We start from the raw sequence: 26,880 nt of genomic DNA on the forward strand, positions 1-26,880 counted from the left end.
TCAGATTTACCTGCAGAGGCAGCGTGGATGTTGAGCGCCATGTCTTGCTCCTCTGTGTCCGCCACGTCTAGCAAGTACGCCCTGATTGGTCCCTCCGTGGCGTCCGCACAAAAGTCCAACACCACCACTCCCAGCACAGTAAGAACAATTCCTATTGGTTGTTTCCCCTGCTCGTCACCCAACGACAGACCTGACAGGGAAAGACATAATGGGCATTATTAAATGTGTTTTTGTTTATTGTACAGTGGGAAAACCAACAGTGGAGGCTTTGTCACCGTTCAGCTACAGACAAAAATTCAATGCAGGGCAATTAAACAGTATAAACACGCATCCTAATAAAACATAGAGGACAAAATAATACATAAAATAAGACAATACACAGTTAAAATACAAAAATTTAAAAGTTTGTACCAACAGCTAAGATAGTTATAATATTATGAAATAATTATTTAGTTCTTATCTTCTAATAGACCTCGAAATACAAAATGAAACTACAACAATTAAAACAAAAACAATTAATATTAAGTACAGAAATTAAAATAATCTAATTCACACGCACAAAACATTCAACATCTGGACTTGTCCATTCTGATCTAACACGGATGGACATGTGATCAACAGCTGATAACTCGATAACTGCACAAAACAAGAGAGAGACACACACACACAGGTCACAGCACATTTCCCATACTGCTTTGCATGTCGTGTTTGACCTTATGTGTCTCATTACTTTTGTTCCCTGTCCGAGAGCCGGAGTGAGAAACTGTGCAAATGTATACGAACCATACAGCATGATGGGAACTCTGTACTATAGGAGTGTGTGTGTGTGTGTGTGTGTGTGTGTGTGTGTGTGTGTGTGTGTGTGTGTGTGTGTGTGTGTGTGTGTGAGTGTGTGAGTGTGTGAGTGAGAGAGAGAGAGAGATATCAGAGGCAGTGCGACGCAGCATGACTTTACAAACTGAAATCCATTAACGTCAGGGAAATAAAAAAAAGTTCATAGAAAGAACAGCACAGTGTGTATGTGTGCGCGTGTGTGTGTGTGCATGGGACAATGGAGCCACAGTACTCACTAGCCAGGCACCCAGACAGGAAGTGAACTGCGATTGGTGGAAAGGGGGAAGCAAACAGGAAGCATTTCCCTGTGAACTGCCTGCTCCCGTGTTCCCATGTCAACACGCACACACATACACACACGTGTACACACACAGATTACTCCAGTTTTCCCATGTCGCCTTGTGTTGTTCTCACACATTCATATGTATACAACCATGGAAACGTATACGTAGTATTCGCTTATTTATCTCACACAGACGCAGGTCACTGTTTTTTTCCCCCAAGTCAACCCTGCTGGCAAGGTACACACACACACACACACACACACACACACACACCTCTGTGGTGCCCTAAGTCGACCCGAGAACCAAACCACCGAGTAGAAGAATGGAGGCAGAGCTGAATAGAATCCGTTTCACACAGCTTTTGTTCTTGTTATTTTTAACTCCTTTGACATTTCATTTCACTTTGTTATATTTAGCGACATTTAAAGATCCCGTTATTGTTGTGCGTTCGTCACTTACTTGGTCCACATTTGAATAGGGAACATGGTCACTCAATTATATGACGCCGCTAACGCAAGAAATTTAGTCAAGGTGCACAAATATTGAATTTCAAGCCCAATATTAATAACAGATTCCTGGGAGAGATGCTGTGACGTTAACCGACAACATAACTCCATTCCTATTACAAAAATGTGAAGAGGATGTAAACACGTCTAAGACTGAGCAGGTCATTAAATACAGTTTTTTTATACAGATATTAGAAAAAACATTTTAAATAGATTTTTGTTCTTCTCTCTTTAAGTACTGACAGCCACCCGCCTGGGGACATTATTTCACCTGCCAGGTTTATTCATTCTGCTACTTTAAGAAAAGGCTCCTCATTATTGGACACATTTATCATCCAAATAAAGTTATTGGAGCAAAAACAACAATTCAAGGTTATGTGTCAGTCACTTATATTGTTGATTATTTGGATTCAGACCATGTAAACTGAATTAAAACTAGTTAATGTTTTCTTGGTTTATTTAATACACCGCAAACTCTTTCCAACACATTTCCCATCTTCATTTTGCAGCAGAGACTGCATTAAAAATACATAAAACCCATCTTGATTTGGAATTGAAAACAATGATTTTTTTTTTTTGGATAAATTGGTTGAAATGTTGCTTTTGCAAGCCACAAATTCAAAACTGAATCAGACAGCTTGCAATTAAATGTTTGCACATCAGTCTGAACCTCAAATTTTGCATCGTTTATAAACCGTCTTGAATAAAACAAATGTGCACACAGTGTATTTTCATTCTCTGCATTTCTTTGGTAAAGGCTGCTAACAGTAGAGGAACCCCAGGCAACACTGCGCCTTGTTTTTAATTTAGTGAAATAATTAGTTGACCAATCATTTAGTCAGGTCACTGAAATGGTTTTGATAACCGATTAATTAAGTCATTTATCAACCAAAATGTTAAACTTTGACTGGTTTTAAGGGTTTTCTCTGTTTTATTGCCAACTTTCGACTAAAAATGAACATTGTGAATAACCGTTATCGCAATTTCCTGGAATTTTATAGTAAGAATTAGTGGCCGCAGTGCTATATGTTTGTTATTACAATTTAATAATGATCAATATCAGTTTCTAAACCAAACCTAAAGCATATCTGATGAGTTTTCACAATATGTTGCCTGCTTCCACTGACTTTTCTTTTTCCTTTTGTCTGTAGCTCGCAACCAGTTTGTGTCCACAAAGGGAGGCTGCGTTGAGATACACTACAATATATGTTTATATTGATGACAACCAGAACTATGCTGACAGCCCAGAGATCAATGCTGTATGCATGTTGCATGCTTGACAACTGATCAATTTGTTTGATTGGACGTGACCTCGTGATGACATCTGAGTGATGTAATGAGCTAAGGGGTCGACGGGGGGAGGAGGAGGGCGGGAGGGGGGGGGGGGGTAACATGAGCCTCCGTATGAGGACAAAACTCCCAGCGGGTGAAGCCAACAGAAAAGTGACGGTCTACTGAGTGCAGGAGGAAGCTGCTCTGCTCTATCCTCTGCGGGACAGTTGCATGCTGGGTAAAGTGACAGCGCTCACATATCAAATGTTGGGGTAGATTCCCCGCCGTGGCTGGGTGACTCTTGGGAGGGTTGGATAACAACGTGCAACAGATGGCACAAAGTAAACTTCTGCAGTCTCAGATCAAGCAGTAGCAACACAAATGTATCTTTTCTTTAAGCAGCAAATCGACAATCATTTGACTGTTTTGATGTAGCTGTTGTCTAAATCAACTGTTTCTTTATATTGCATGTCACCCCTAAACTATGTAGTAAATATGATAATTCGCGTCCTTCAGTGCGCAGAAAGTCCGAAAAGAACTGTGAATCCATGTATTTAAAAAAACTAAACAAATTGTGATGTGATAAATGCCAAACAATTTGTCCATACCAGAAGTTATTTACTTTTGGTCGCAGTTACCTCGAGAGAAAAACTGCAAATTAAAAACCACTGATATTGTCTCGCACATACGTTTGGATTTCCCAACACAAACACAAACCAACACACACTCACCTATCAGAGATCCATTCAGAAACAGCGCCACTCCGATCAGCGTTCCTATACAGAGAGCCAGGATGAACGGTCTCCTCCTGCCCCATCGCAGGGTGCAGCGGTCGCTGGCCGAGCCGATCAGAGGCGTGAACATGAGGCCGAGAACCGGACTGAGGAACCACGTCAGACTGTAGTACTGCTCTGGAAGACCTGCACAGGACAGACAGACAGACAGACAGACAGACAGACAGACAGACATATGAGCTGCAGGCAGATATGCAGACAGGCAGGCAGGTGTGATCGCTCACTGCAGTAAGATTTGACGATAAAGTTTTGCCCTCATCCACCAGGGGGTGCAAGTTGCATCCTAACTGAAGGAGTCAGTGTCTGTCGTATTTGTTTTTATTTGATTAGTTTAATAATATTGTTCAATTTAAATCAACCTGTAAGACAAAGATTACGGAATACATTTGATTATTGCAATATAAAAACTGCAATGCACTAACTTGCTTTATTCGACATAAAAAAAAACATGCATATAAAGAAGATGAATGGATTGATGATGGTTTAAAGGATGACATGCATTTGAAATATAATTTCATGCATAGGGTAAGATGCACAGCATTCATTTCCAGACATCCTCACCTGCATCCCTACAGTCATTCCTACATTAAAATACCAACGCCAACGCCTTCATTCAACAGTACAAAAAAAACAATAGGACTAATTAAAACAAGCTAAACCAGAATATTCCACATGTCATGACTCACAGTACACATAAATAAGCTCTGTGACCTTATTAAGTTGCACCAACATAATATTTAACAACTGCTTTTATAAATTCAACCAAAGTCAAAGCTTCAGCTTCATAATAAAGCCGCCTGGTAAACTCATGTCAAACTGGCTGTGACGCCTGCTGGTTAAGACACAAAATGTTGATCACTCTAATCAAAGTTGTGTGAATAACAAACAGTATTTATGTGATAATATTCTGCTGCTGTGGTGGTAATTATTGTATATATATGTGGCTTACAGAGAGTTTGTAGCTTCAGGTGATCTCCTTGTGCTCTCTGGTGTTCCCAGCTGTGAGGAACTTCTGAGATGTCTGATGTTTCATGTGGGATGAGTCTAAGAACAGCATCAGAAAGACTTTTAACAGCCCCTGAAAAAGCTGCACTTAGTAGCCTACTCATCCACACTTAGAAAACATCATACGGGCCTTTTATTTAATTCAATGATAAATTATAGTGGTTTTAGCTTGTATATTTTTTCCTTTTTTTTTTCCACTATTGACCGTCCTGTGAATCTGAAACAAAGTTGAATTGAATATATGTTGCAACATGCTAAAACATGTAACAATATAAAAATGCTTTATATATGAAAAATGTGTTCAGTGAGCTGCTGTGATACAAGTGTGGCTGCGGTCACAGTTTGTGTTGTCACTCCTGTTAGCTGAGAGCTGACCCTGAGGCTGTTTCAACACCTGTTAAAAGCCCACACAAAGGTAAATGGGAGAAAAAGCCACGGCAACCGTACCACAGCGGAGGGGATTTATCTCGGGTCGATTGAGCGCCTGGGTGGATGTTCACCCCAGATTATCACACAAAGGACTGCAACATCAACTCCTGTGTGCTGCTTAATGCAGAGAAAATGAGCAGAAAATGAGGTGGAGACTCGTTGATCGGGTTTCTCAGGCTTTTGTGAGTAACAGACCCAACAGAAACATCACCAACAGTGTTTTGTCAGAAACACTGTAACTATGAAGTCGTTAATGGATTAAAACAAATATCCTTGTGTTGCTTTGACTGAAAGCACAAAAGATTAGAAGCCTTGTTGTCATTTTCAAGCCCTTTCCGATTACTGGCGCTTAAATAAGCTCATGAACCCTTTTTTTCTCTTTTATATCCATTTCCTGAATTAAATAGATTGGACTTTGACTTAACTTCGACTGTTATGTGCATGCGACCTTGTTCCTGAGTACATATTGAATTATTTTTGTGCCCTAACTTTCCACCGCCGGAAACCAGGTGAGGATTTAAAACACGCGACAGGGTCTCGATTTAGAACGCTTCGACAGAAATAACTTTGGTTAAACAGACACACAGGATGCAGCAAACTGATGGAAACTTAAATATGCTTTCAATACCTCTGTATAACATCAGACAACACCTCAGACGCCCATCAAACAAACCTGTCAACAACAAAACCGGTTCCTAACTCATCATAGAGTCTCATTAAAGAAGCGTTTTAAGCTGACATTACAGTTGACATTATTTCACTAACAAATGCAATTCAAATGTCATACTTATAACATTTTATACAATTCTGAAATCAATCCCTTTTAATGCACAGTTCCAACCAATTCAAGTTTTTCCTGGATTTGATCTATAAAATGTTCATCAGGATGTTGAATATTTACATGCTGTAATTTTGAGGATTTTCACCTGCTTCATAAACAAAGTGATTCCTCCACTTCATCACAGCTGTGAGTCCAACTAACAGCACACAACATTGCACTTCTAAGACAAATTGTTTGTATAATCTTTGCTAGTGCAAACTTTGTGAGTTTGTTTTACCTCCAAACTGTTTTCACCAACTGAAATCTCACACTCAGTATCTGCTGATTCGGCGCATCCTCCTTGAGGGCAGCGCGTGTTCATGGAAAACCTTACTGATAGTGGCTTCAACAAAAACCGGGAAAAGTTCTTTACTTCAGAGTTAAATATTTCAAAAGAGTGCACTGACTTCATGTTATCTACCGTTTGCCAACTAACTGAATGTCTCCTAACTTCAAATAGCGGGTCTTGATAAGGTGCATTTTAGTCTTTAAATTCGCTCAGCTCATAAAGTTGTAAATAAACTCACCATTGCCAGTTGAGCCTTAAACATTTTAAGTCTTTTATTGTCGATTGAATCATTAAATTCCCAAATAAACACTTGTGACACTGAAATATTTTTTTTGTTGGCATCTCTATTATCTGTTCCTTACAAAAATGTTATTACAGTTCATCTAAAATCTAAAAACAGAGAATCAATGCAACGCATCAATAAAATCAATGATGCCACAGTGAAATCCGTTATCCCTGAGTCATCACACCCATTAATTTTCAGTGCCAAAGCAATAAAATTAAATCAGTCTATGCCCTGAGACCATGACTTCACTGAGCTGATAAGAAGAAAAAGAGGAGGAAGAGGAAGAGGAAGAGGAGGAGGCGTAGGTGGATAGTTTTCAGCTAAGTGAAGTCAGCTGAATCGCACATAATGAAATCAGAACCTTATCATTGTCTCACTGACAAACTGTTGCTTAATGCAGTTCACTGAAAATGCATTATATGCCATTTGGCCGCCACACTTGTCCGTCCGAGAGATGAGAGACGAGGACGGAGACTTTGAAAATATCATTCTTAATAATGTCTGTGCCTGTAGTTCCAGCTTAAGTTACCTCAAATAATCATGTTAGCTCTGCTTAAAGTTCGGGAAAAACACTTATAGAACTTAAATGTGCTTTAAACAAAGTGTCTGTCAGATAATCAGAAGGAATCTGAAACATCACATCTTCCCAATGCCAGAAATGGGACCTTAATTTGATTGAGAAGAGATGAGGCTCATCTAAATTTAAAACACACTTTCATATCTCTCGAACAGGACTCTTTAATGCGACAAACGTCAATAGCTCAGTACCATGATATTTAATTAGGCTATCAAGAAGCTGATCTATTAACAAAACCTTATGCCAGTTGACTTTCTGAATACACTCTGACAGTTTACCTGCTGGCTGCAACGGTAAACACCGTGGAAGACAAACTGTTGACTTGGTTCAGGACAAGTCTCAGAGTCTCATGTTGATGGAGCAGCTGCTAGAATTCATCACGTTTTGGAAATTTGGAAATGTGTTTGCTTGGTGTTCTCATAAAAAACATGCATGCCATGCAATCATGGTACTTATCATGTTTTTAATCGCAGTTGATGAAATTTTTTTTCCCTGCGGCGGCGGGTATTGCGGTCTGTGGACCTCGAGCTGCCTGCGACACAGAGCCACAAAGTCAATACTGCATCTCCGAGATTAAACTGTGACAGTCTGGCTGAGGCGCTCGCAGCAACCAAGTCCTGTTCAACCACACCTATTGCAGATCATGTTGAGCAACAACAAGCAGCAGCACGTCACATCCCCTGATAAGTATCTTTACTTGTAGAGGTATTATCTTTTTACACATTTTGTCCTTTAGCAACTCAATAATCAACAGCAGAGAGAGAAAACATACAAGGCAGGAGAGCAATGGATTACAACATCCTCAGTAAGAACTCTTACATTACAGTACACGCACGAGTCCGCAAGGATTGCCCAGCATTGTGCATTTTGTGCAAAATCCTTTTGCCTTTGCTAAATACATTGCTTCAGAAGGATGAGACTGAAACGTAAATCCGTTTTTTTGGCCTTCAAACAAACAAGCAAGAGCCATTGAAGTCAAAAGTCGGTCTACTTCTAAATTTTTCACTGTATTTTTGTGAACTGCAGGAGACTCCTGAGCATCATAAGGTTAGGTACAGTCATGGCCTCATGATGAGTCAGGGAAACCCACCGCCAAGCTTTGATCTTACTGAAACCGATCATTGTGACACATTTCATTACTGTAACAGCTGCTGCCGGCATGAATCACTGTGAACCGAGGTGCACTGGAGACAGCTGCTCTGGTTTCCTCTGCCTGCCACTAAAGAAAAAAAATACCAGTTTCCCGAATAATACAAATATAAGGGCAGTTTTAAGCAAAGTCACCGTCATTGACAACAAAATGCTGTCATTTCCACATCTGGATATCCATACAGTATCACTATGACCGGGTCCCTGCATGTAAAACTCGACAAAAATGTCAGTAATTGACTTATTTACATTATTGTTCCAACTATTTATTTCTTCAGTAACTGAATAATGGTGTTGTCTGAAAAAGTAGAACTGAGTGAGAAAAAAATGCCACCTGTAATACACCTTGCATGTTTGCTTTCTCCAATAGAGAAATAGTATCTTAGAATATTTCCAAAGATATTCAGTTTTCTTTCTATTGCAAATTCTCACATTTGAGAAACTGAAAGCTGCAAATTTCAATAATCTTTCAAGCAAAATTAGAAAACATTGCTTAACCCCCCCAAAAAATAGTCGCATATTCATTTTCTGTGAAGTGCCTTTTATTCACCTGAACAGGCACGGCTGGTTTGGGCTGTGGGAGCATTCACAATCCAGTGTCTTGCTCTGGGACCCTTGTATTGAGACACAGGATCGTTTCCTTGTTCCTGATATTTTGAATATCTATGTTTTTCTCAAAGTAGTAGCCTCCAGGGTAGAAAAACTTAAGCCGTGTCAAAGATTGCATTTTCTCAAATGCCCACTTGAGGCTGGCTCCAAAAGAGTCAATCCCCATCGACCACCAACTTTACAGGAGAAATAATCATGTTTACAGCCTGGTGCAAAAAAAAAACCCCAAAAAATCTAGTCCTTGTTCATGACACCAGTATTTTAAAATAACTCACCCATTTAAATTATATCAAGGCTTCAAATTATGCAAAACATTTTATTGAATTAAGTTAAAATGATTGCTGATTTGAGTGACAGGTGGTCTCACAGGTGCTGTCTGTTTTCTCCAGAGACAGATGTTGACCTTTGAGTGTCCCTCAGACTGAATCACACAGCGGCTTCCCATTAGCACTTTGCCCTCACTTCAGACTTCACAGGTCATTTTCCTGTTGCCCTCTACAAATGTCGACCTCCGTCTTTCTCATGAGCAGGCCACAAACTGGGCTTGACCCTTGTCGTTGTCGTGGAGACCAGGTCTTGGGAACTCTGTCACCAGGGAGACTCCATCACCTTCATTTCCTGGCTCCTAATATGGATGTGTCATTCACGGAGTGCTTCCTGTTGTGGGGTTTGTTCAGACAGAGGAACACTTTGTTTCTCTGAGTTTTTTTTTTCTGTATTTTTATACCCTATTCAGTCTTTTCTTTTTGTCTCTCTCTCACACATTCATACACCTAACAAAGCATGCATACCCACCCCCCCTCAGAAAAAAAAAACCACTGAAAATGCTCACGAAATGTACACAAACACACTCACATATACAAACGGCACATACACAATACCTGTTAAAAGTCAAACAGCCATAAAGAGGGAGACAAAGCGGCAGATAGGAATCGGTCTGTCGGTCGGTTTGTCAACATCAAAACAGGAAAAGACTTTCTAGTAAACAGTTCCCACACACACACACACACATACAATACCAAAAAACACAGTCAGCACATAGTAAATAAAGAAGTGTCTGTTCCCACACACACACACAGACTCACCTACCAAAATAAAAAAAACACACAGAGCCGAGTTCCCACACACTCCTCGTACTGTATGCACAAACACACACATACACAGGGAACAATACTGAGAGAATCAAGACGCAGGAAGTATTCTAGAAAGCTAAAAAAAAAGAAAGAAAGAAAGAAATGAGTATAGTTAGAGACACGAGAGGGAGGAAATGGTGAGAGAAAGAGTGTGAGAAAGGATTAAGATCAAAGAATTCAGAAAGGGAGGACATAGGGAGCGAGGATAAGATGAGAGGGGAGGAAACGTGGAGGACATAGAGGGAGAGAGGACAAGGTGAGAGGAGGAGGAAACGTGGAGGACATAGAGGGAGAGAGGACAAGGTGAGAGGAGGAGGGAGCGAGGCGGAAGGACGGAGCGAGCGACAGAACAAGTTCATAGTCAGGCTGTCGGACAGTTGTTGAGTGTTGCTGATTGATCGTGGGAAAAGAAAAGTGTACAATCCGTTCCATCTATCATCAAAGTGCTATTTTTTTTTTACCAAGCACATTTCCTCCGCAAACACACACTAATAATAGAGCGCAATGTGAGTACAAACTGTCCACTCATCACAGCGTCTGTGTAGTTTTTATGTGTGTTTCCCCAAGTCGTTTCCTTTCCCTCCAACCTCACTTGATCATTTTTTTTTTTTTTTTACTATATATCTAAGAAATGATAAGTAAAACATAATGCCCACTGTGTTTTCTTCAGCAAGAGGTTTGAGATCAGTTGATATAAATGCCGACTCTTCAGATTCTCACAACAATCCTCTCCTTGTTTTGATCTGACTTTGTTTCCTGCAGCGACATGAAGCTTAAAAAAACATTTTCAAGTGTGCTGCAGTAGAGGACATGACAACACAATATATACACTGTATATTATTATTAAAATGGTGATTATGCTTCTCTTAAATTTTGTAGGTGCTAAAAATGACAGTGGAAAACAAACATTACCAAATCAGAAGATAAAGATCACCTGGTGAGATCTGGTCTTAATTTGCTTCAAGTTAAATATATTTGCACATTGGGTTGTCTGTGGTTAATGCAGCACACCCGGTGCACTTACTGTTGTACTGATTGATTTAATTACGATACAAGAACAATCAAAATAACACATACTTTCTCGTATTTGAAGCCAATTGATTATTAAAGACTCAAAAATCCCAAGAAAAGATCAAAACCAACGATCAATCCTTCTAACGAGGATTGTCTACAGGAAATATTGTTAAAAAAAACATATTAAAGGGTAACACTATTGCACTGAGTGACATGTTAATTTAATACAATGAACATGTGCACTTTTTTATTCCGTGAGCTGCTCTAATGCGGACTGGTCTGGTCTTGTTCCCAGTCGTTGCATCCTAATGGGTGTACACCGTGAGTTACTCTTTAAACTTCTGAAGCAGCCTTTGACCAATCAGCATTGACCATCATATATCGTATGTTGTGCAACAATATACAACCACTACCTACACCGCTGTGACTACATTTAGAAACAAACACTCGACTTCTACATCGTCGCACTGAGCCCCACCCTTCACTGGTTGCTAACTGGTCCAACCAGAGTGGCTGAGCGAACCTTCATGCAAACAGGGTTTCCAGCCTGCAATTACAGTGAAGAATGAAGCTGTGAGTGACAGGTGGGCGGAGGCAGATTAATAATCGTGTGATCTGAGGGCTGTATCGTTTCTCAAAACCCTCCATTCCTATGTCTGTATCTTCTACAGTACTTCACTCATGACCACAACGTTGTTTCTATCCAGTGAAAACAACACCGTTGTTGTATTGTCACATCTACATCTCTCCACCTTCCTCTTCTCCGCCTCTCTCACACACACCATTAACTGTAAGTGAGCTCTCTCCTCTTGGAAAAACAAACCTCCAAACTTAGACCAAACAATCGGACTTTTTCCTACAAAATGAACAATATCGTTCTCTCCTTCTTTCCCGTGTCTTTTCTCTCTCTCTCTCAACTGTTCCCATCCCTCCCATTCCCATTCGCCCACAAACACAAAACAATCCTTTCATATCCTGCGCCGGCGTGAGAAAAACTGTAAGAAAAATGACGAGCATCACAATTAAAAGAGCCAGAGAAATGGTGTGAAAGTGAGAGTGGGGCAGAGGTCGCGAAGGGAGAAAGTGGGCAGGAAGGAAGGAGGGTGAGAGCGAGAGAGTGACAGACAAGGGCTCGAGGAAAGGAGAGGAGGAAGCAGGTGTTTTTGAATAAACAAAACATGGGAGTCAGGTGGAGCATGCAGAGAGGAAGAAAGAAAGGAAAGAAATGTGTTTGTGACAGATGGACCACGAGGGCAGATTTTTAATTTTTTTTTAAATGATTAACATCAACACTTTATTATTGATTAGCGTCTGGCTGTAGGTTTGACGCCAACAATGAGGGCAGCAGAGTTTTTCTAAAAGCACACACAGATCCATCTAAAAACACAACTTTGAAATCCTCCTGCAGTTAAAAAGGGACAAGCCTTTACCTAAACTGTGAGCAAATACCCAGCTGTTTCACCATAAAGAGTTTGGCACAACGATCAAGTTATTGATTTCTGATGCTGTTACAGATTTACATTAGCGGTATTTGTGGAGAAACCAAACACTAAGGTTTTTTTTTAACTATTCAATTATGAAAGTAAGTGTATTGCAGAGTGACTGTAGATCAAGATTTTAAGATTGTTGGCATTACAAAGTGATTATTAAAAGGACAAATCCAGCTACAAAGGACATTTTTGTTCCATTTCATAGATATCTCTGACCCACTTCCCCTTTAACCTGCCTTAGTTGCCTTAACTGGGCAATGCTTTGTGTTTTGTTCCGATACACTGTGTACAAGCGGCAATGTTTTCAGACTTTGTTGATTGAAATTGATTCATGGTCACTGACCATCAGTCAAGTCAATTGAAGTCAGTTTATTTATGCAGCACAATTAAACACAAAACATGTGGACTGCATAATTTAAAAGAGATTAAAACACAGAAAAAAACACAACTTAGTAATCATAATAAAATAAAGAAAAAGGAAAAAGAATTAAAACAAATTAAAAAAACGATATTAGGCCAAAACAATGAGTGGTTACTGATTTGTAAAAAAAAAAAAAAAAAAGAAATGGGCCTATTGTGGAAATACCAGCAAGAGCAAATATTGATAAACCTTTTTAATTCATTATTATTTGATCAATCATTTAAGTCATGTTTTTATTAAAGTTAATAAGAGTTTATTTAGTTATTATCTGAATCCCACTACAGGGTTCTTTTGTTTGTTTGTTTTATTTGCAGTTCATTTAAATTGGTAAATTTATTTCTGTTAATCTGCATCAAATAATTTCAAACGTAATCCCCTGTGATTTGAAGTTTTAAAACGGTACAACGTTAGATCAAGTTCACAGAGGTCACAAATGTTTTATAGACATTGTAAACGCCGAGCTAAAAGCTTTCAACCCAACCTCGACCATCCTGCAGATATCTGTGAAACCTGGTGACCTAAACACTGCTGAGAAAACAGCAAATAATAATTTAAAAAAAAAGATACCAGCCTGTGCTACCGGCTAAAAGGTAGCTTCAGCCAACATCTATGCTCACGGGGATGGAGGAGTGGAAGAAGGAAAGGAAGCCGAGACAGAGAGCGGGAGACAGTAGAGAAAGGAGTGAGTCATAGTACTTCCCAGCAGCCAGAGATGGTGAGAGCATCAATCTCACAACGGGCACACAAAGTCTCGACTGCCAAGACACACTCAAGCAAATGAAGACACAAGGTACGCAAGCTCCACAGCCAAGGTCATGATGTAGTGCCTGCTGGAGGGAAATACAACAAACTGCTAATTCAATCGACGAAGAGAGCAGAATGATGATGGGAGAAAAAAATAAAAACAATAAATTGTATCTGAAATAAGAGAATGACTGCATCTCAGGGCACCTCAGTTTTTACATTTAGAAATTAGTGAACTGATACAGACAGTTAATGCCGTCCTTTAGGAGACAATCGATTTCATTCTGCACACACACAAAACTGTTTAATATAGATTCAGCTCCTTTGACACAGAAAAATGTGTTATTTAATGTCTATGTGTGTCGCTGTGAACAAGGGGGGTAAAACCCCCCACCAACTACGTAAAAGGTGGCATTAAAATTGCAAGTATGCACACACACAAACACACACGGCTGCTTCGAATCAGCAGAGTTATGTAACAGCACTGCAGTAAACTAGCTGCCTCCTACTCAGAGAGAGAGAGGGAGCGAGCGAGAGAGAGAGAGAAATTTACACCAAGGAAGAAGTTTGAAATTTCAAATTTGAATGCTTATTTACAAATGTCCAAATGTATTTATCGTGCACTTGTCAAGGCTTCAACTATCTGCTCATTACGTTACTACATGATCGTGTGTGACTAACGGCAGGGAGGCCGGTCTCCGGCTGGGATTGACCTTTTACACACAGGAAGCTCCAACCAGCATCGCCCGCTGCCCTTTCACTACCAAAGAAGCGATCAATAAAGCCAATCAGCCCTGATCAGCCTGTAATCTTATGTAACCCCAAGTACAGTAGGTCCGCCATGCTATCGGGGAGGGGGGGGGGGGGGGGGAATTTAGGTTTGAATTATTATATTTCCCTTCAACACACGATGGATAAATTCAGATCATTCATGATACTTTCGAGAACTGATTGCAACAAGCTGAAGCCATATTTGTCGTGATCGAGTTGACGTACTGACCGTCAATCACCTGGGAAATACGATCCTGTCATGCAGCGTGCCAACTGCTTCCTTCAGGAGGTCTCTGTACGATAGGGTCAGACCGCAGCCGTTATAAAAACACAACCGGTGCCATTTTTAGATGTTTGCAGAGCGTAGCTCATTCACCGGTAGAATTTGTTGTGCTCCATTTCTGTTGAATCCAATATGGCAAGATTGCAGCTAAAAACATCAATAACATCAGTGTTTACTGACTCATTGTTATGAGGCCGTTATGTACTCTCTAGTTCACAGTTTTGATCGGGCACAAGGAAAAATGTCAATTTTTGCCAGAGTTTTTCAAACCTCACTGTGCTGATAAGGATAAAGAAAACGTTTTGTATTTCAAAATTCTCCCAAGTGTCTCTTCAACAAAGAGCTCCGGGCTGTTCGTTTTGAACTTACGGTTTTGCAATAAATTCCAAAAGATAGCCTCCAGAGCGGAGGGGCTTAAACAAAGTAGGACCAGAGCTGGTTGAGCTGAAGGACATATTGATTTTCACAGTTGTGATTGATGAGCGTCAGTTGTTGTGAACACGCTCTCACATCATAATAAAAGAGAGACAGAGAAAGAGTTCAATAGCATTTTTTTTTTGTTGTATGTTAGAAAACAACTCCTTGTTGAGATTCACTCATGTTGATGGTAAAACAAAAAGACACGAGCAAATGAATACCAGCGAGATTAGTGCACTATGAGTAAAAAATTACCTCAGCGGCTAAACCCAAGGTTTACAATGTTTTCCAAAAATACACTGTGAATTAATGTGTGTAGTTTCAGCAAATAAAATGACACTGCAAGTAGTTTGAGGGTGACAGCAGACGCCACCCCACATTTCATTTACTTTGACAGGCTAACCTACAGCAGAAAACTTCACTTTGTTCATATTTGAAATCACAAACCCAAAACAATTACTTTCCTTTCCGAGTAAAAGATATACTTTACTGTAAGTTTCTGACAGTAAACAAGTAAAGATGGCACACTAGTCAGCGCCCCCGAACAGACTGCCTAATCTGACAAACAGCCGACAACGGCATCATTGCTCCTTTTGAACCTGGATCACTCCCACCTTCATCAAATTATCTGGATTAATGACTGTACAAGATTAGTCTGTCAGTATTCATCCATCCATCCTCTCATCTGGAGGCCGTCAAAGTAAACGAGTGTCACACAGAGAGAGAGCAGATGTTTTTCCTCGTCTCCTTTTTATATACTACCCCCCCCCCCCCACACACACACACACATCACCCCGAGGCCAGCCATTACTGACATGCTTGCTGGCTGCTGTTAGGCCTGTGAGTGTGTGTCACGCTCACACTGTAGATTTTCCAGACTGTTTGACTTACTGCGGTGCACTAAAGTCCATAATATGGAAGATAAACAGATATCAAGTCGAAAAAGAGCATGAAAACAGCAATAATTTATAAACTGTGGCCTGCATTTATTTCTCAAGAACTCCAACCATTTGGGCCCAATTTTGTGGCTTTTAGATGAGATTCTTCACACTCACGGGTATTTCCGCAAAGTATTTTTCATTCATGTAAAAAATAGTAATTAAAAGACATTTATTATATATTCTTATATTTAATGGACATTTTCTTGCTCTCATTTGGCAGTCTGGTATAATTATGTCTTATCATAAGACGTACTTATTCAAACTTCCTGAACGAGGATAAAAAACAGAGGTTACAGATGTTCTGGAAAAGGTGCAGGTAAAGTCTGGCTGCACTGTGGGTGTTGTGTTTACATCTGATCTGATTTCCATACTGGGCCTTCTGGAGACCACATGAATCCTATTAAACAAAACATTCGAGCTTGATGACACAAATGATCAGGCCACACCTGCACATCAGACTAATTACAACAACACAGGGCAACCCCACCTGTTTGCGGAGCCGCAATGATTCATTCACAAGTCACTTTGCAGATACTCGATTAAAAAATTTGACATTTTAAAGTATATAGTTTCTTACTAAAATTACTAAACCAAATGGTCACAATTATAGTTGTCCTTATTTAATATTCCTAAGCTATATTTAACCTTTAATAAATGATTCATCAATTATTTGTTAACATCTACAATTCCTCCTGTGGTGCATAAACCCTTAAAGAAAAAAAAAAAATCTTCACCGTTCTCTTGATCTGGTTGAAAATCATTTCCATTTTTTAAGGGCTTATTATCTTTAAACCATATGTCGTGCAAGAGAACCAATAAAAACAAGTAGAATGGTCAAAGTTGTCATACTGATATTTAAGCGTACTGATTGATTCACGATGTCAACTGAAAGCCTCGTTTTGATCGGGTACCGTTTGCCCCGTTATAAAGTTCCTGCGTTACACGCGTGTTCTTATACTTGTCACAGCTGCGCTCCGGTACTTCAGCAGATGGCACTACACTCCTGAGCACAACTTGTCAGTGCACAGAGCCGGGCTATCGGTTGGTCCCCGTTTCCTGTCTTGTATGCTAAGCTACACCAACCGGCTGCTGGCGAAAGCTTCACATTTAGGATACAGATGAGAGAATCAATCTTCCAAACATCGGCATGAACGCTAATGAGTGCATTATTCTGAAGGTTGAACCATCTCTTTACACACTGTAAACATTTCGGTTACGATATATTTTAACTAATTTCTAAATGATGTTAACATGTGTACTGGAGGTTTTTCTTTATGTTTATTTATATTTACAGTGGGGCAAAAAAGTATTTAGTCAGCCACCAATTGTGCAAGTTCTCCCACTTAAAAAGATGAGAGACGCCTGTAATTTTCATCATAGGTACACTTCAACTATGAGAGACAGAATGGGGGGAAAGAATCCAGGAAATCACATTGTAGGATTTTTAATGAATTAATTGGTAAATTCCTCGGTAAAATAAGTATTTGGTCACCTACAAACAAGCAAGATTTCTGGCTCTCACAGACCTGTAACTTCTTCTTTAAGAGGCTCCTCTGTCCTCCACTCGTTACCTGTATTAATGGCACCTGTTTGAACTTGTTATCAGTATAAAAGACACCTGTCCACAACCTCAAACAGTCACACTCCAAACTCCACTATGGCCAAGACCAAAGAGCTGTCAAAGGACACCAGAAACAAAATTGTAGACCTGCACCAGGCTGGGAAGACTGAATCTGCAATAGGTAAGCAGCTTGGTGTGAAGAAATCAACTGTGGGAGCAATTATCAGAAAATGGAAGACATACAAGACCACTGATAATCTCCCTCGATCTGGGGCTCCACGCAAGATCTCACCCCGTGGGGCCAAAATGATCACAAGAACGGTGAACAAAAATCCCAGAACCACACGGGGGGATCTGGTGAATGACCTGCAGAGAGCTGGGACCAAAGTAACAAAGGCTACCATCAGTAACACACTACGCCGCCAGGGACTCAAATCCTGCAGTGCCAGACGTGTCCCCCTGCTTAAGCCAGTACATGTCCAGGCCCACCTGAAGTTTGCTAGAGAGCATTTGGATGATCCAGAAGAGGATTGGGAGAATGTCATATGGTCAGATGAAACCAAAATATAACTTTTTGGTAAAAACTCAACTCGTCGTGTTTGGAGGAGAAAGAATGCCGAGTTGCATCCAAAGAACACCATACCTACTGTGAAGCATGGGGGTGGAAACATCATGCTTTGGGGCTGTTTTTCTGCAAGGGGACCAGGACGACTGATCCGTGTAAAGGAAAGAATGAATGGGGCCATGTATCGTGAGATTTTGAGTGAAAACCTCCTTCCATCAGCAAGGGCATTGAAGATGAAACGTGGCTGGGTCTTTCAGCATGACAATGATCCCAAACACACCGCCCGGGCAACGAAGGAGTGGCTTCGTAAGAAGCATTTCAAGGTCCTGGAGTGGCCTAGCCAGTCTCCAGATCTCAACCCCATAGAAAATCTGTGGAGGGAGTTGAAAGTCCGTGTTGCCCAGCGACAGCCCCAAAACATCACTGCTCTAGAGGAGATCTGCATGGAGGAATGGGCCAAAATACCAGCAACAGTGTGTGAAAAACTTGTGAAGACTTACAGAAAACGTTTGACCTCTGTCATTGCCAACAAAGGGTATATAACAAAGTATTGAGATGAACTTTTGTTATTGACCAAATACTTATTGTCCACCATAATTTGCAAATATATTCTTTAAAAATCAGACAATGTGATTTTCAGGAATTTTTTTTCTCATTTTGTCTCTCATAGTTGAAGTGTACCTATGATGAAAATTACAGGCGTCTCTCATCTTTTTAAGTGGGAGAACTTGCACAATTGGTGGCTGACTAAATACTTTTTTGCCCCACTGTATATGACATGTTTATGCGTATTGTATTTGATCCTTTGTGTCCCACTGCTGCACAACCAACTGCCCTCGGAGCATCGATAAACCGACCACTTATTGAAACAGAATTCAATTTAATGCACAATAATATTCTGCTGCTGCCCTAGTTTCAGGAATTTGCTTCCCCTGATGTTTCTTTGTCCCTTGTCATCACCTGAGAGCTCATGGGTGGTTTGTTTTTCATGACCTCACCTCCCTGGAGAGGGGAGGGGTGGGAGCAATGTGCTGACAAACAAATGCACTCACATATTCAGTTCTGCATTCCTCACATATCTTGCACTAATAGCACACACACACCGAGCTTATCGCCTGCTGCATGGAAAAACTGGTGCCCCCATATGGACACACATAATATGGCTTTGTCTTAAAGACTAAAGTATCTGCTGACTCTGCATTTACCCAACATCGCAAACACAAACAAAAATCCGCGAATGTAACCTGTAGTGCAGTTCTGATTATTGCCCAAGCCTCTCAATGACCCCCTCCTGGTCCACAGACCACAGTTTGAGAACCAGTGGTTTCATTTTGCACTTTGTCTCGTCTTTTATATTAGACCAATAACCCTGCTCTGCAATGCTGGTGACGTCAGCAAATAACTCTTTTTAAATCCCTTTTGTGTCTGTGTGTGTGTGTGTGTGTGTGTACAGTTACAACTTTAATAAATGTGACTCCAGCATCTGCTCACAACACTAAAAATAGGAAGGTTTTAAATAACCGACCAGACCGGCATGGCAGGTCTCTCTCTCTGTGGAGACAGGAGTGTCAAAAGATATCAGACGACTGGAAATTGTGGTTAAAAGGTCTCGCAGGTTGGCAGGAACACAATTCACACTCTCAATGTTTCTTATTTCTCACGCTTTCTCGACATAAATGTTTTGCTCTTCCTCATATAGTTCCTCTATCTCTTCATAAATACTCATTTCTGCATCCTCAAAGCAAATCTACCCACCTGCTCGGTCCTCCATCTACTCTGTCCTATGAATGGTTTGGTCAGATTATGGTGATTAGTCAGTGTGACATCAAGCCGGTCATTTATATAACCCACTGTCTGCAAGGTCATCTGCTAGATTAGACCAGCTAACGTGATGGGATCACCCAGTGGATTAGGTTACCTGGCATGCGAGTATAAATGACGCAAGATCAAGCTGATTTGCTGCACAATAAATATAGCATGGGCTTCTTCATTTTTGTAGCATGATCAAAGGCTAAAGTGCTACATGCTACCATTTAGCTACCATGATGCATGCAAAACCAGGGGATTTGCCAACAATGCTAATGTGCAGATGGCAAATGGTGGCTATGTCACCTTTCACAAATTACTCTTACTGACAAGTTGCAACATTTATATTTATGAGTCCTCCAGGCTCAGCTAGCATGAAGTAAATTGTTGTCGTTGTCTGTTTTTATTGTTACATATTTATACTTTTCTTGTTTTATCTTTGTATTTTTGAGCACACCGTGGAACTGTGAGAAACAATATTTCAATCTCTCTGTGTCTTGTACATATGGTGAATTGACAATAAAGTTGACTTTGACTTTGAAATATGTAAATATATAGTAAAACGAGCACCTGACTTTTGGAATACAAGTAATAAAAGGTTTATGGTGTTTCAGAAAACAAGGAACTCAAATGAATTAAAGGTGAATAGAGGGACATGGATTGTAGTAATCTCCTTTGGTAAAGCCAAGAAGGCCTTCGAAGGGATAACAATGCTGCAGAGCTGGCAGCCCTGGACGGTTTTGGGTTTCACACTGGTGGCATGGCTGCATCCAAAACTAGTCAGTCAGACAGCAAATGACCAGATTAGGAAAGAAAAGGTCACTTTCAGACTCTGCTGCTCTTGAGACTGTTTGGCTTCAACTTTCAATATAACCTGCACTGCAACAAAAATCTAAATTTTAATATAATATGTCATTTCTGTCAACCCTATTTTTCTGTAAAAAAAAAAAAAAAGAAAAAGAAAAAAGTGTCATGAAATGATTTCCAAAAGAAATCAATGTTTTTGTAGAAAGAATGTCAGAGGACAGAAAAACACGCTGCTGCTGCACAACATCAACAAACATTAACAAATTGTTGAAACGAGTTTAAATTTGAACAAAATAAGACTTTTTTAGGATGCATTATTTGATTAAAAAAAATGGTTTGCTGGGATAAATATTTTTGCAGTCTTAATAATAAATGGATGTAATTTAACAAATGATTCACTCAACTGTGGTAATAAAATGTTACCCTGCTGCCCACATTTTGTTGTTTTAAGGCCAAGTCACTCCTCATCCAACCTTGATCCCTGCTGTTGTAAAATTAAATAAACCCGTGTTCAGTCCTTTAATTCTGAAGTAGTGCCGGGTGTCTGCAGGTATCTAACTCTTATTCAGGGCATCTGGGTCTGATAAAATCCGTCATCTGACATAACCATCTCTGTAACCCGTTTAATAGATATTTCCACTGCTCTGCTTTTAAAGTGGAGTTGCAGCGGCTGAATGTGTTTGATAATGACACAGATAGTTCTGCGGACCTGTTGACAGCTTTTATCTTTGTAATTTGCGTTCAGAGAGTATCATGATGCTTTAAAAGCTTCCTCCGTGTCATTTTGAGCTCAGTTCTGAGAAAACTTGTTAAGTAACGTTCCGATGTTTGTAACCAAAACTGAACATGCCGTCTGCACACGTCACCTCTTCTCTTCCTTGTTCCCCAACTCTCTCCTTTAGCAGGCTGTCCTTTTCCTCCTCTCCATTCACTCCCTCCTTTTTTCACCTCGTCTTCTATCCTAATCCCACTCTTACCGTTGACTCGATGTGCCTTTCCCTCTTATCTCACTTTCAACTCAATTAAATCATTAGGGCGGTGTTCGTACTGAGGCTGACTTTCAGTCAGGACAAAATACGTCTGAAGGACAAGTGGAACAAATAAGGATGTAAAATATTTCTAAAATGCTCCCGAGCTCTGGGTGTGGCAACTTAATGGCCCTGAAAAATGAACTACAACGCACCGTCCTAAAGGTTAAACATTTAACCATCATTAAATAAAATCCATCTTTAATTACTGCCTTCTCAGTCATGAATATATAATTTTATAGACAAATGTTTAAGATTTAAAGCAAGTTTAAGATGATTTTAAACACTATTTCTACCACCACACACACACAGATTCATGTGCTCTTCTTGACAGTCACATACTGAGTCAATTCAGAGCAGAACCCAATGGATGACAAGTAAAATGGAATTAGTTGCATTGCTAGGCAACCCTGTCAAAACTAACAATGCATCAACGACACATACACAATATGACGCTGTCTTTAATCCGAATATTTTGTTCCCCTTGACAGCTGTTTGACTCGCAGCTTTACTGTTTTAGTTCCCTCTTGGTGCTCTTAAAGCTTAATCTTTCGTCACAGGATGCAGAATTTCAATAAATAACCTACAGAAACCACTGTGCACCATCTGCTCTGTACCAAATAGCAGACAAACCCTTTGACCCTTTTGTGTAAACAACTTTTTTGCCAACAAGTTGACCATAAAAATGATGACATATGTTATGACGTATGCTCCCCCAAACTGCCCAAAAGTTATTGCAAGTTTGATGGTTGTTGTAAATCTTACTACAACCAGCTGCGGCAGTCTCATCCACACTATTTTTTCCGTTGTTGTTTGTTAATGAAAATAGGCCTGCCTTGGTAGATAGCGGTGCAGGACTGTGACTCAAACACCCTTAAATAAATTGTCTGACATTTTCAGAAATGCATTTATTCACAAATCTTCAGATCAATACCACTCTCATCTGTATGCTAAGTATGAAGTTAGAGCCTATGGACAATTTGATTATCTCAGCATAACTGCTTGTCTGGTCTGGCACTGTCTGAAACAACACAATCTGCCTTCCAGCACTTCTTAAGCTCACTAATTAGAATTAAAAATCTCATTTACAAAGTAAAAAGTTGTGATTTTGGACTGAGTTTTGTGCTAAAGCTATTCCTACAAACAGTTACAGCAAGCTGCATCCTGCTGTTTCCAGTCTTTATGCAAAGTCATGCCCATCTCCATCCAGCTCTACACATCTATGACTGTCCATTCTCAACAGACAGCTATAAAAGGAGGTATTATCAAACCCTCAGCTAGAAAGTACATTGTTTTTCTTTGCTTAAGATGTCATACGTCAAAATGTCTGATTGGGAGATTGTTTCCAAACACAAATAAGAGATTTAGAGCTCCGGAAAGCAGCTTGAGAGTTTTTGCATTGTAAAAATGCCCCAATTGGATAAACAAGACACACAAGGATTATAAAATCTGCAGAGTGAGTTGGAGGAAAGAGAATCTCATAAAAGGGACTCATCTTATCTCTGGACTGTCAACACCAACTGGCCTAGACTGTGCGAGGCTGAACCCAATTTCAGATTGGATGTCTAAATTATACATAAAACTGGCTCAACAATCTCAATATGTATCCCTGCCTTGAGGGAAAAAGCCTGTCTCCTTGTATGAGAAGAGAAAAGAGCTCTGCACACAGGACCTTGTAAGGTAGAAGTTTCTTATCCTCCACGTTGTGTAAATACGGGCACCTTGACCAAACGGCATCTGCTGCACACCCATTCAGGCACACACACACACTCTCTCTCTCCCCGACCCCGGTGTTGTGGGGTTACACACACACAATGGTTTCACTCACGGTGAGCCAACCAACGAGCTTACCGGCTATCCAGCTAATTCCAGTAGCTGCAGCCAGTCTCCTGCATGCATGGAGCGTTAACTACGTGAAGGAGGGGGGGGGGGGGGCAATATTTGTTATCACAAAACATGGAGCTCCGCCCACAGTTGGGGGGGGGGTGCTTTTAACTCATTATGTCTGTTTGTCGGACTGTTAGCAGGCTAAAAACATGAATGATGGTGCACAGAAACAACGTTTCAAGCTGTGTGGTGGAAATGCAATTGGTGTTGCTTCACATTTGAAGACATGAAACTTCTAAATGGTTTCATGTGACACAAGCAAACTTTGAAGCTGCGTGCGGATGAAGTACAACAACTGTGAAGTGCCTCTTCCAAAACAGAGTTGCTTACCCATCGCATGCAAGCCAAAATTTATTTTCCTACTCCAAGTTTGCTTCTGTGTTACTTTCACATTGTTCATTCTGTCAGCAGTTTTTCAACTCTGTTACAATAGGCCTGTCAACACTTTACAATGGTGTTTTATGAGGAACATGGTTTTGGACCACAGGGGATTATTTTTACTGTATTCTATCACTGGAACAAACTGGCAATGAGGCTGTGGTGACATGCGATATCAAGCTTATTAATACCGCCACACAGTGCCAATCAGCAGAAGAAAAAAAACTCTCCATCATAGGCCGAATCACACATGATGTTCTTTTGTACTTTGGACACAACTGCTCGGTTAAACTATCCAAAACCTGATTGTACAGCAGCAGCTGTGACCAAACACTACAAAGGAAGTCCAACTTTTCCAAAATGCAAAAGGGAACAGACTATAAAATGACTTAAATTTGCACTGACCAATCTTTTATTTTAACTAATTAAACAACTACATGTTAAATGAATCACTGACAGCGATAAAAGAAAATTATCACCAATCTTTGCAGTTCCTTATATCTTTTTTTTTTTTTTTTTTTTGCTTTACAAGTCTAATCTCATCCATCTTCTTTCTTTCTGCCCTGCACCAAACTTCAGTCTGACAAAACAAACCAGTTTGACAATACACAAGGTACCAACTTAATACAGAATAATACTGCAAGATTCAACTGACTCAATCTCTGCCAAATGTCTCACTAACTAACACTGTGCATGCTATGCTAATATACCAATATAAAAACCATTAATGCATGCTCAAAGCCACAAAATCATGCAGCTGGTTAATACAATGGATCATTTCAGTCAACTTTTCAAATTAACAATATTTCTCTCTGGAGTTGGTAAGCACCAAGAAGGAGCTAAAAATAGAGTGATAGTTGCACTTATATACTGGTCAGAAACAGAACTTCAAAATGACTATAATATTGTTTGCAGGATGTCTGGCATGTCAACTTCATATGGTGTTAACATGTTAATGTTGTGTTTGCAGCTTATTCTACAGCCGCTAAACGGTCAAACCATTTCTTTTAGGTTCCCAAAAAACATGAAGCTAATTGGTCTGCAATTTGAACAGATTCACAGGGATAGTCTTTAATTGATCAAAAATGAGTTTGTAAAAACACTTTGCACTGAGGTTTTAAAGTAAACTTTACAGCACTTTTCTCAAAAAAGTTGCAGCGTGATTTATAGAAATACACCTGCATTGTCGGCGGTCTGTGCTCTGCTGACTGCATTCTACTTTATAATTAATTTGGATGGAAGTTGACCTTCTCTAATTATGATTAGTAAAAAGGTCAGTATGAAATGATGTCAATTAGCCTGACAGGAAAATGAATAGGACTGGATTAACTCTCTCTTCTGATGAATCTCAGTTTGACACCAAAGTCACCGCTCTGTCTGGTTCATACTTTTATTTATTTCAGTGAACTAGTCGGTCACACTTGTACCTCCTAGCGGTTTCTAAATCTACTAAGAGGGGCTCAGACATATGTTGATCCCCAAAAAAATAGGCTATGGCAGCAAAATCAGGGCTAAAATTAGAGTTAAAAAACATGCAGCAAACTCCTCTGTGTGATGCTCCCGCAGGAGAAATAGGATTACATCAAAGATTGTTTTCAATGTTTTTACGGCTGATTAATGCTTTAACACGTTAGAGCTGAAATCCTTTAAACTTCCAACACTTTACAGATCTCAACACTGTCCTTCAGACACAACAAATGTTGGGAGTATTTCCAAACCTGCTTCCCCCCGTGGCGGCTCATCCTGGGTGAGCAAGCCAGGAGTCATGGTGGCCACAGAGCGACCTCTCATTCATGTCGCCCTGGTTATGTAAGCTAAGAGATCACAATACGTCACCGAGGGGGAAGGAGAGAATTGAGGAGAAAAAGAAGCAGGAGAAAGAGGGGGAGATTGCATGGGAAATTACTTTGAATTATAAATAAGGATATGCCTGCTTCAGAGTTTTATTTCCCTCCTTCTCATGTCCCTCCTCCTCTTCCTCTCCTACTTTTCACTCTTTTCACTTTCTCTGCCTCCCCTGAAGGCTCCAGTGCACGACAGACAGAATTGGACTTGGCGTGTTTTCAAAGGCTGTCAAAGATGATGCTGGGTGCAAATGACAGTATGCTCACTGCAGCTGGAGGTGTGTGTGTGTGTGTGCGTGCGTGCGTGCGTGCGTGCGTGTGTGTGTGTGTGTCTGTGTGCGTGCGTGTGGACTGTGAGTCAGAGTGCAAGCTGGCTAATCTCCCAGCAGATCTGGTGGCAGTCCATCTGCACAAGGTGAACGGGAGCTGGGATATGTGCTCGGATATTACAGCTGCCAAGGCATCTTCTCAAGTGGCAGAACAATCTTTAGGACAGACAGCAACACTCTCCCACAAACTGTGTTATGTTTACAGCTGCTTTGTATGACAAATATCACTTCTTATTCTTATTAATAAGGATGCAATCTTCATAACCGGATTACAAACTCAAATGTTTGACCAAATATGTACCGTGATTCACCCTTCCTCCTCGCTGTAAGGATTTGCTGCATTTCTCTTCATTGTCTAATAATAGTTACAATGTCTTAGGACTTTTTGACTGTGCCCTAGACAGAACAAGACATTTGGAGACATCCAATCTGAGTGTAGCAATTTGTGTTGAACATTTCTTACCATTTCCTGCAGACGAAACAATTCATCAAATACTCAAAAAAACATAACAAAGGTTTTACTCTGTAATAAATGGGAAATGGTCTGCAGTTATACAGCGCTTTTCTACCTTACACAGGCATAGCTGCCATGAACGGTGCTCACCTG

General features: G+C 40.2%; 1 protein-coding gene across 2 annotated transcripts in view; it reads right to left on the minus strand.

The window, feature by feature from the left end:
• The window catches only part of LOC138214887 (solute carrier family 45 member 4-like), a 59,160-nt gene that overhangs the window by 11,316 nt on the left and 20,964 nt on the right, over nucleotides 1–26,880 (minus strand). For both annotated transcript variants that reach the window (XM_069176730.1, XM_069176731.1), the window contains exons 4-5: nucleotides 3,628–3,816; nucleotides 11–190 (exon numbers count right to left, since the gene is read on the minus strand). In XM_069176730.1, the coding sequence (XP_069032831.1) occupies nucleotides 11–190; nucleotides 3,628–3,816 (369 nt within the window). The remainder of the gene's footprint in view (nucleotides 1–10; nucleotides 191–3,627; nucleotides 3,817–26,880) is intronic.

Source organism: Embiotoca jacksoni, unplaced genomic scaffold (assembly GCF_022577435.1).
Source record: "Embiotoca jacksoni isolate LCO1_2020_lvr unplaced genomic scaffold, fEmbJac1.0.p SCAF_7, whole genome shotgun sequence".
In the NCBI taxonomy this organism is placed as follows: Eukaryota; Metazoa; Chordata; class Actinopteri; family Embiotocidae; genus Embiotoca; species Embiotoca jacksoni.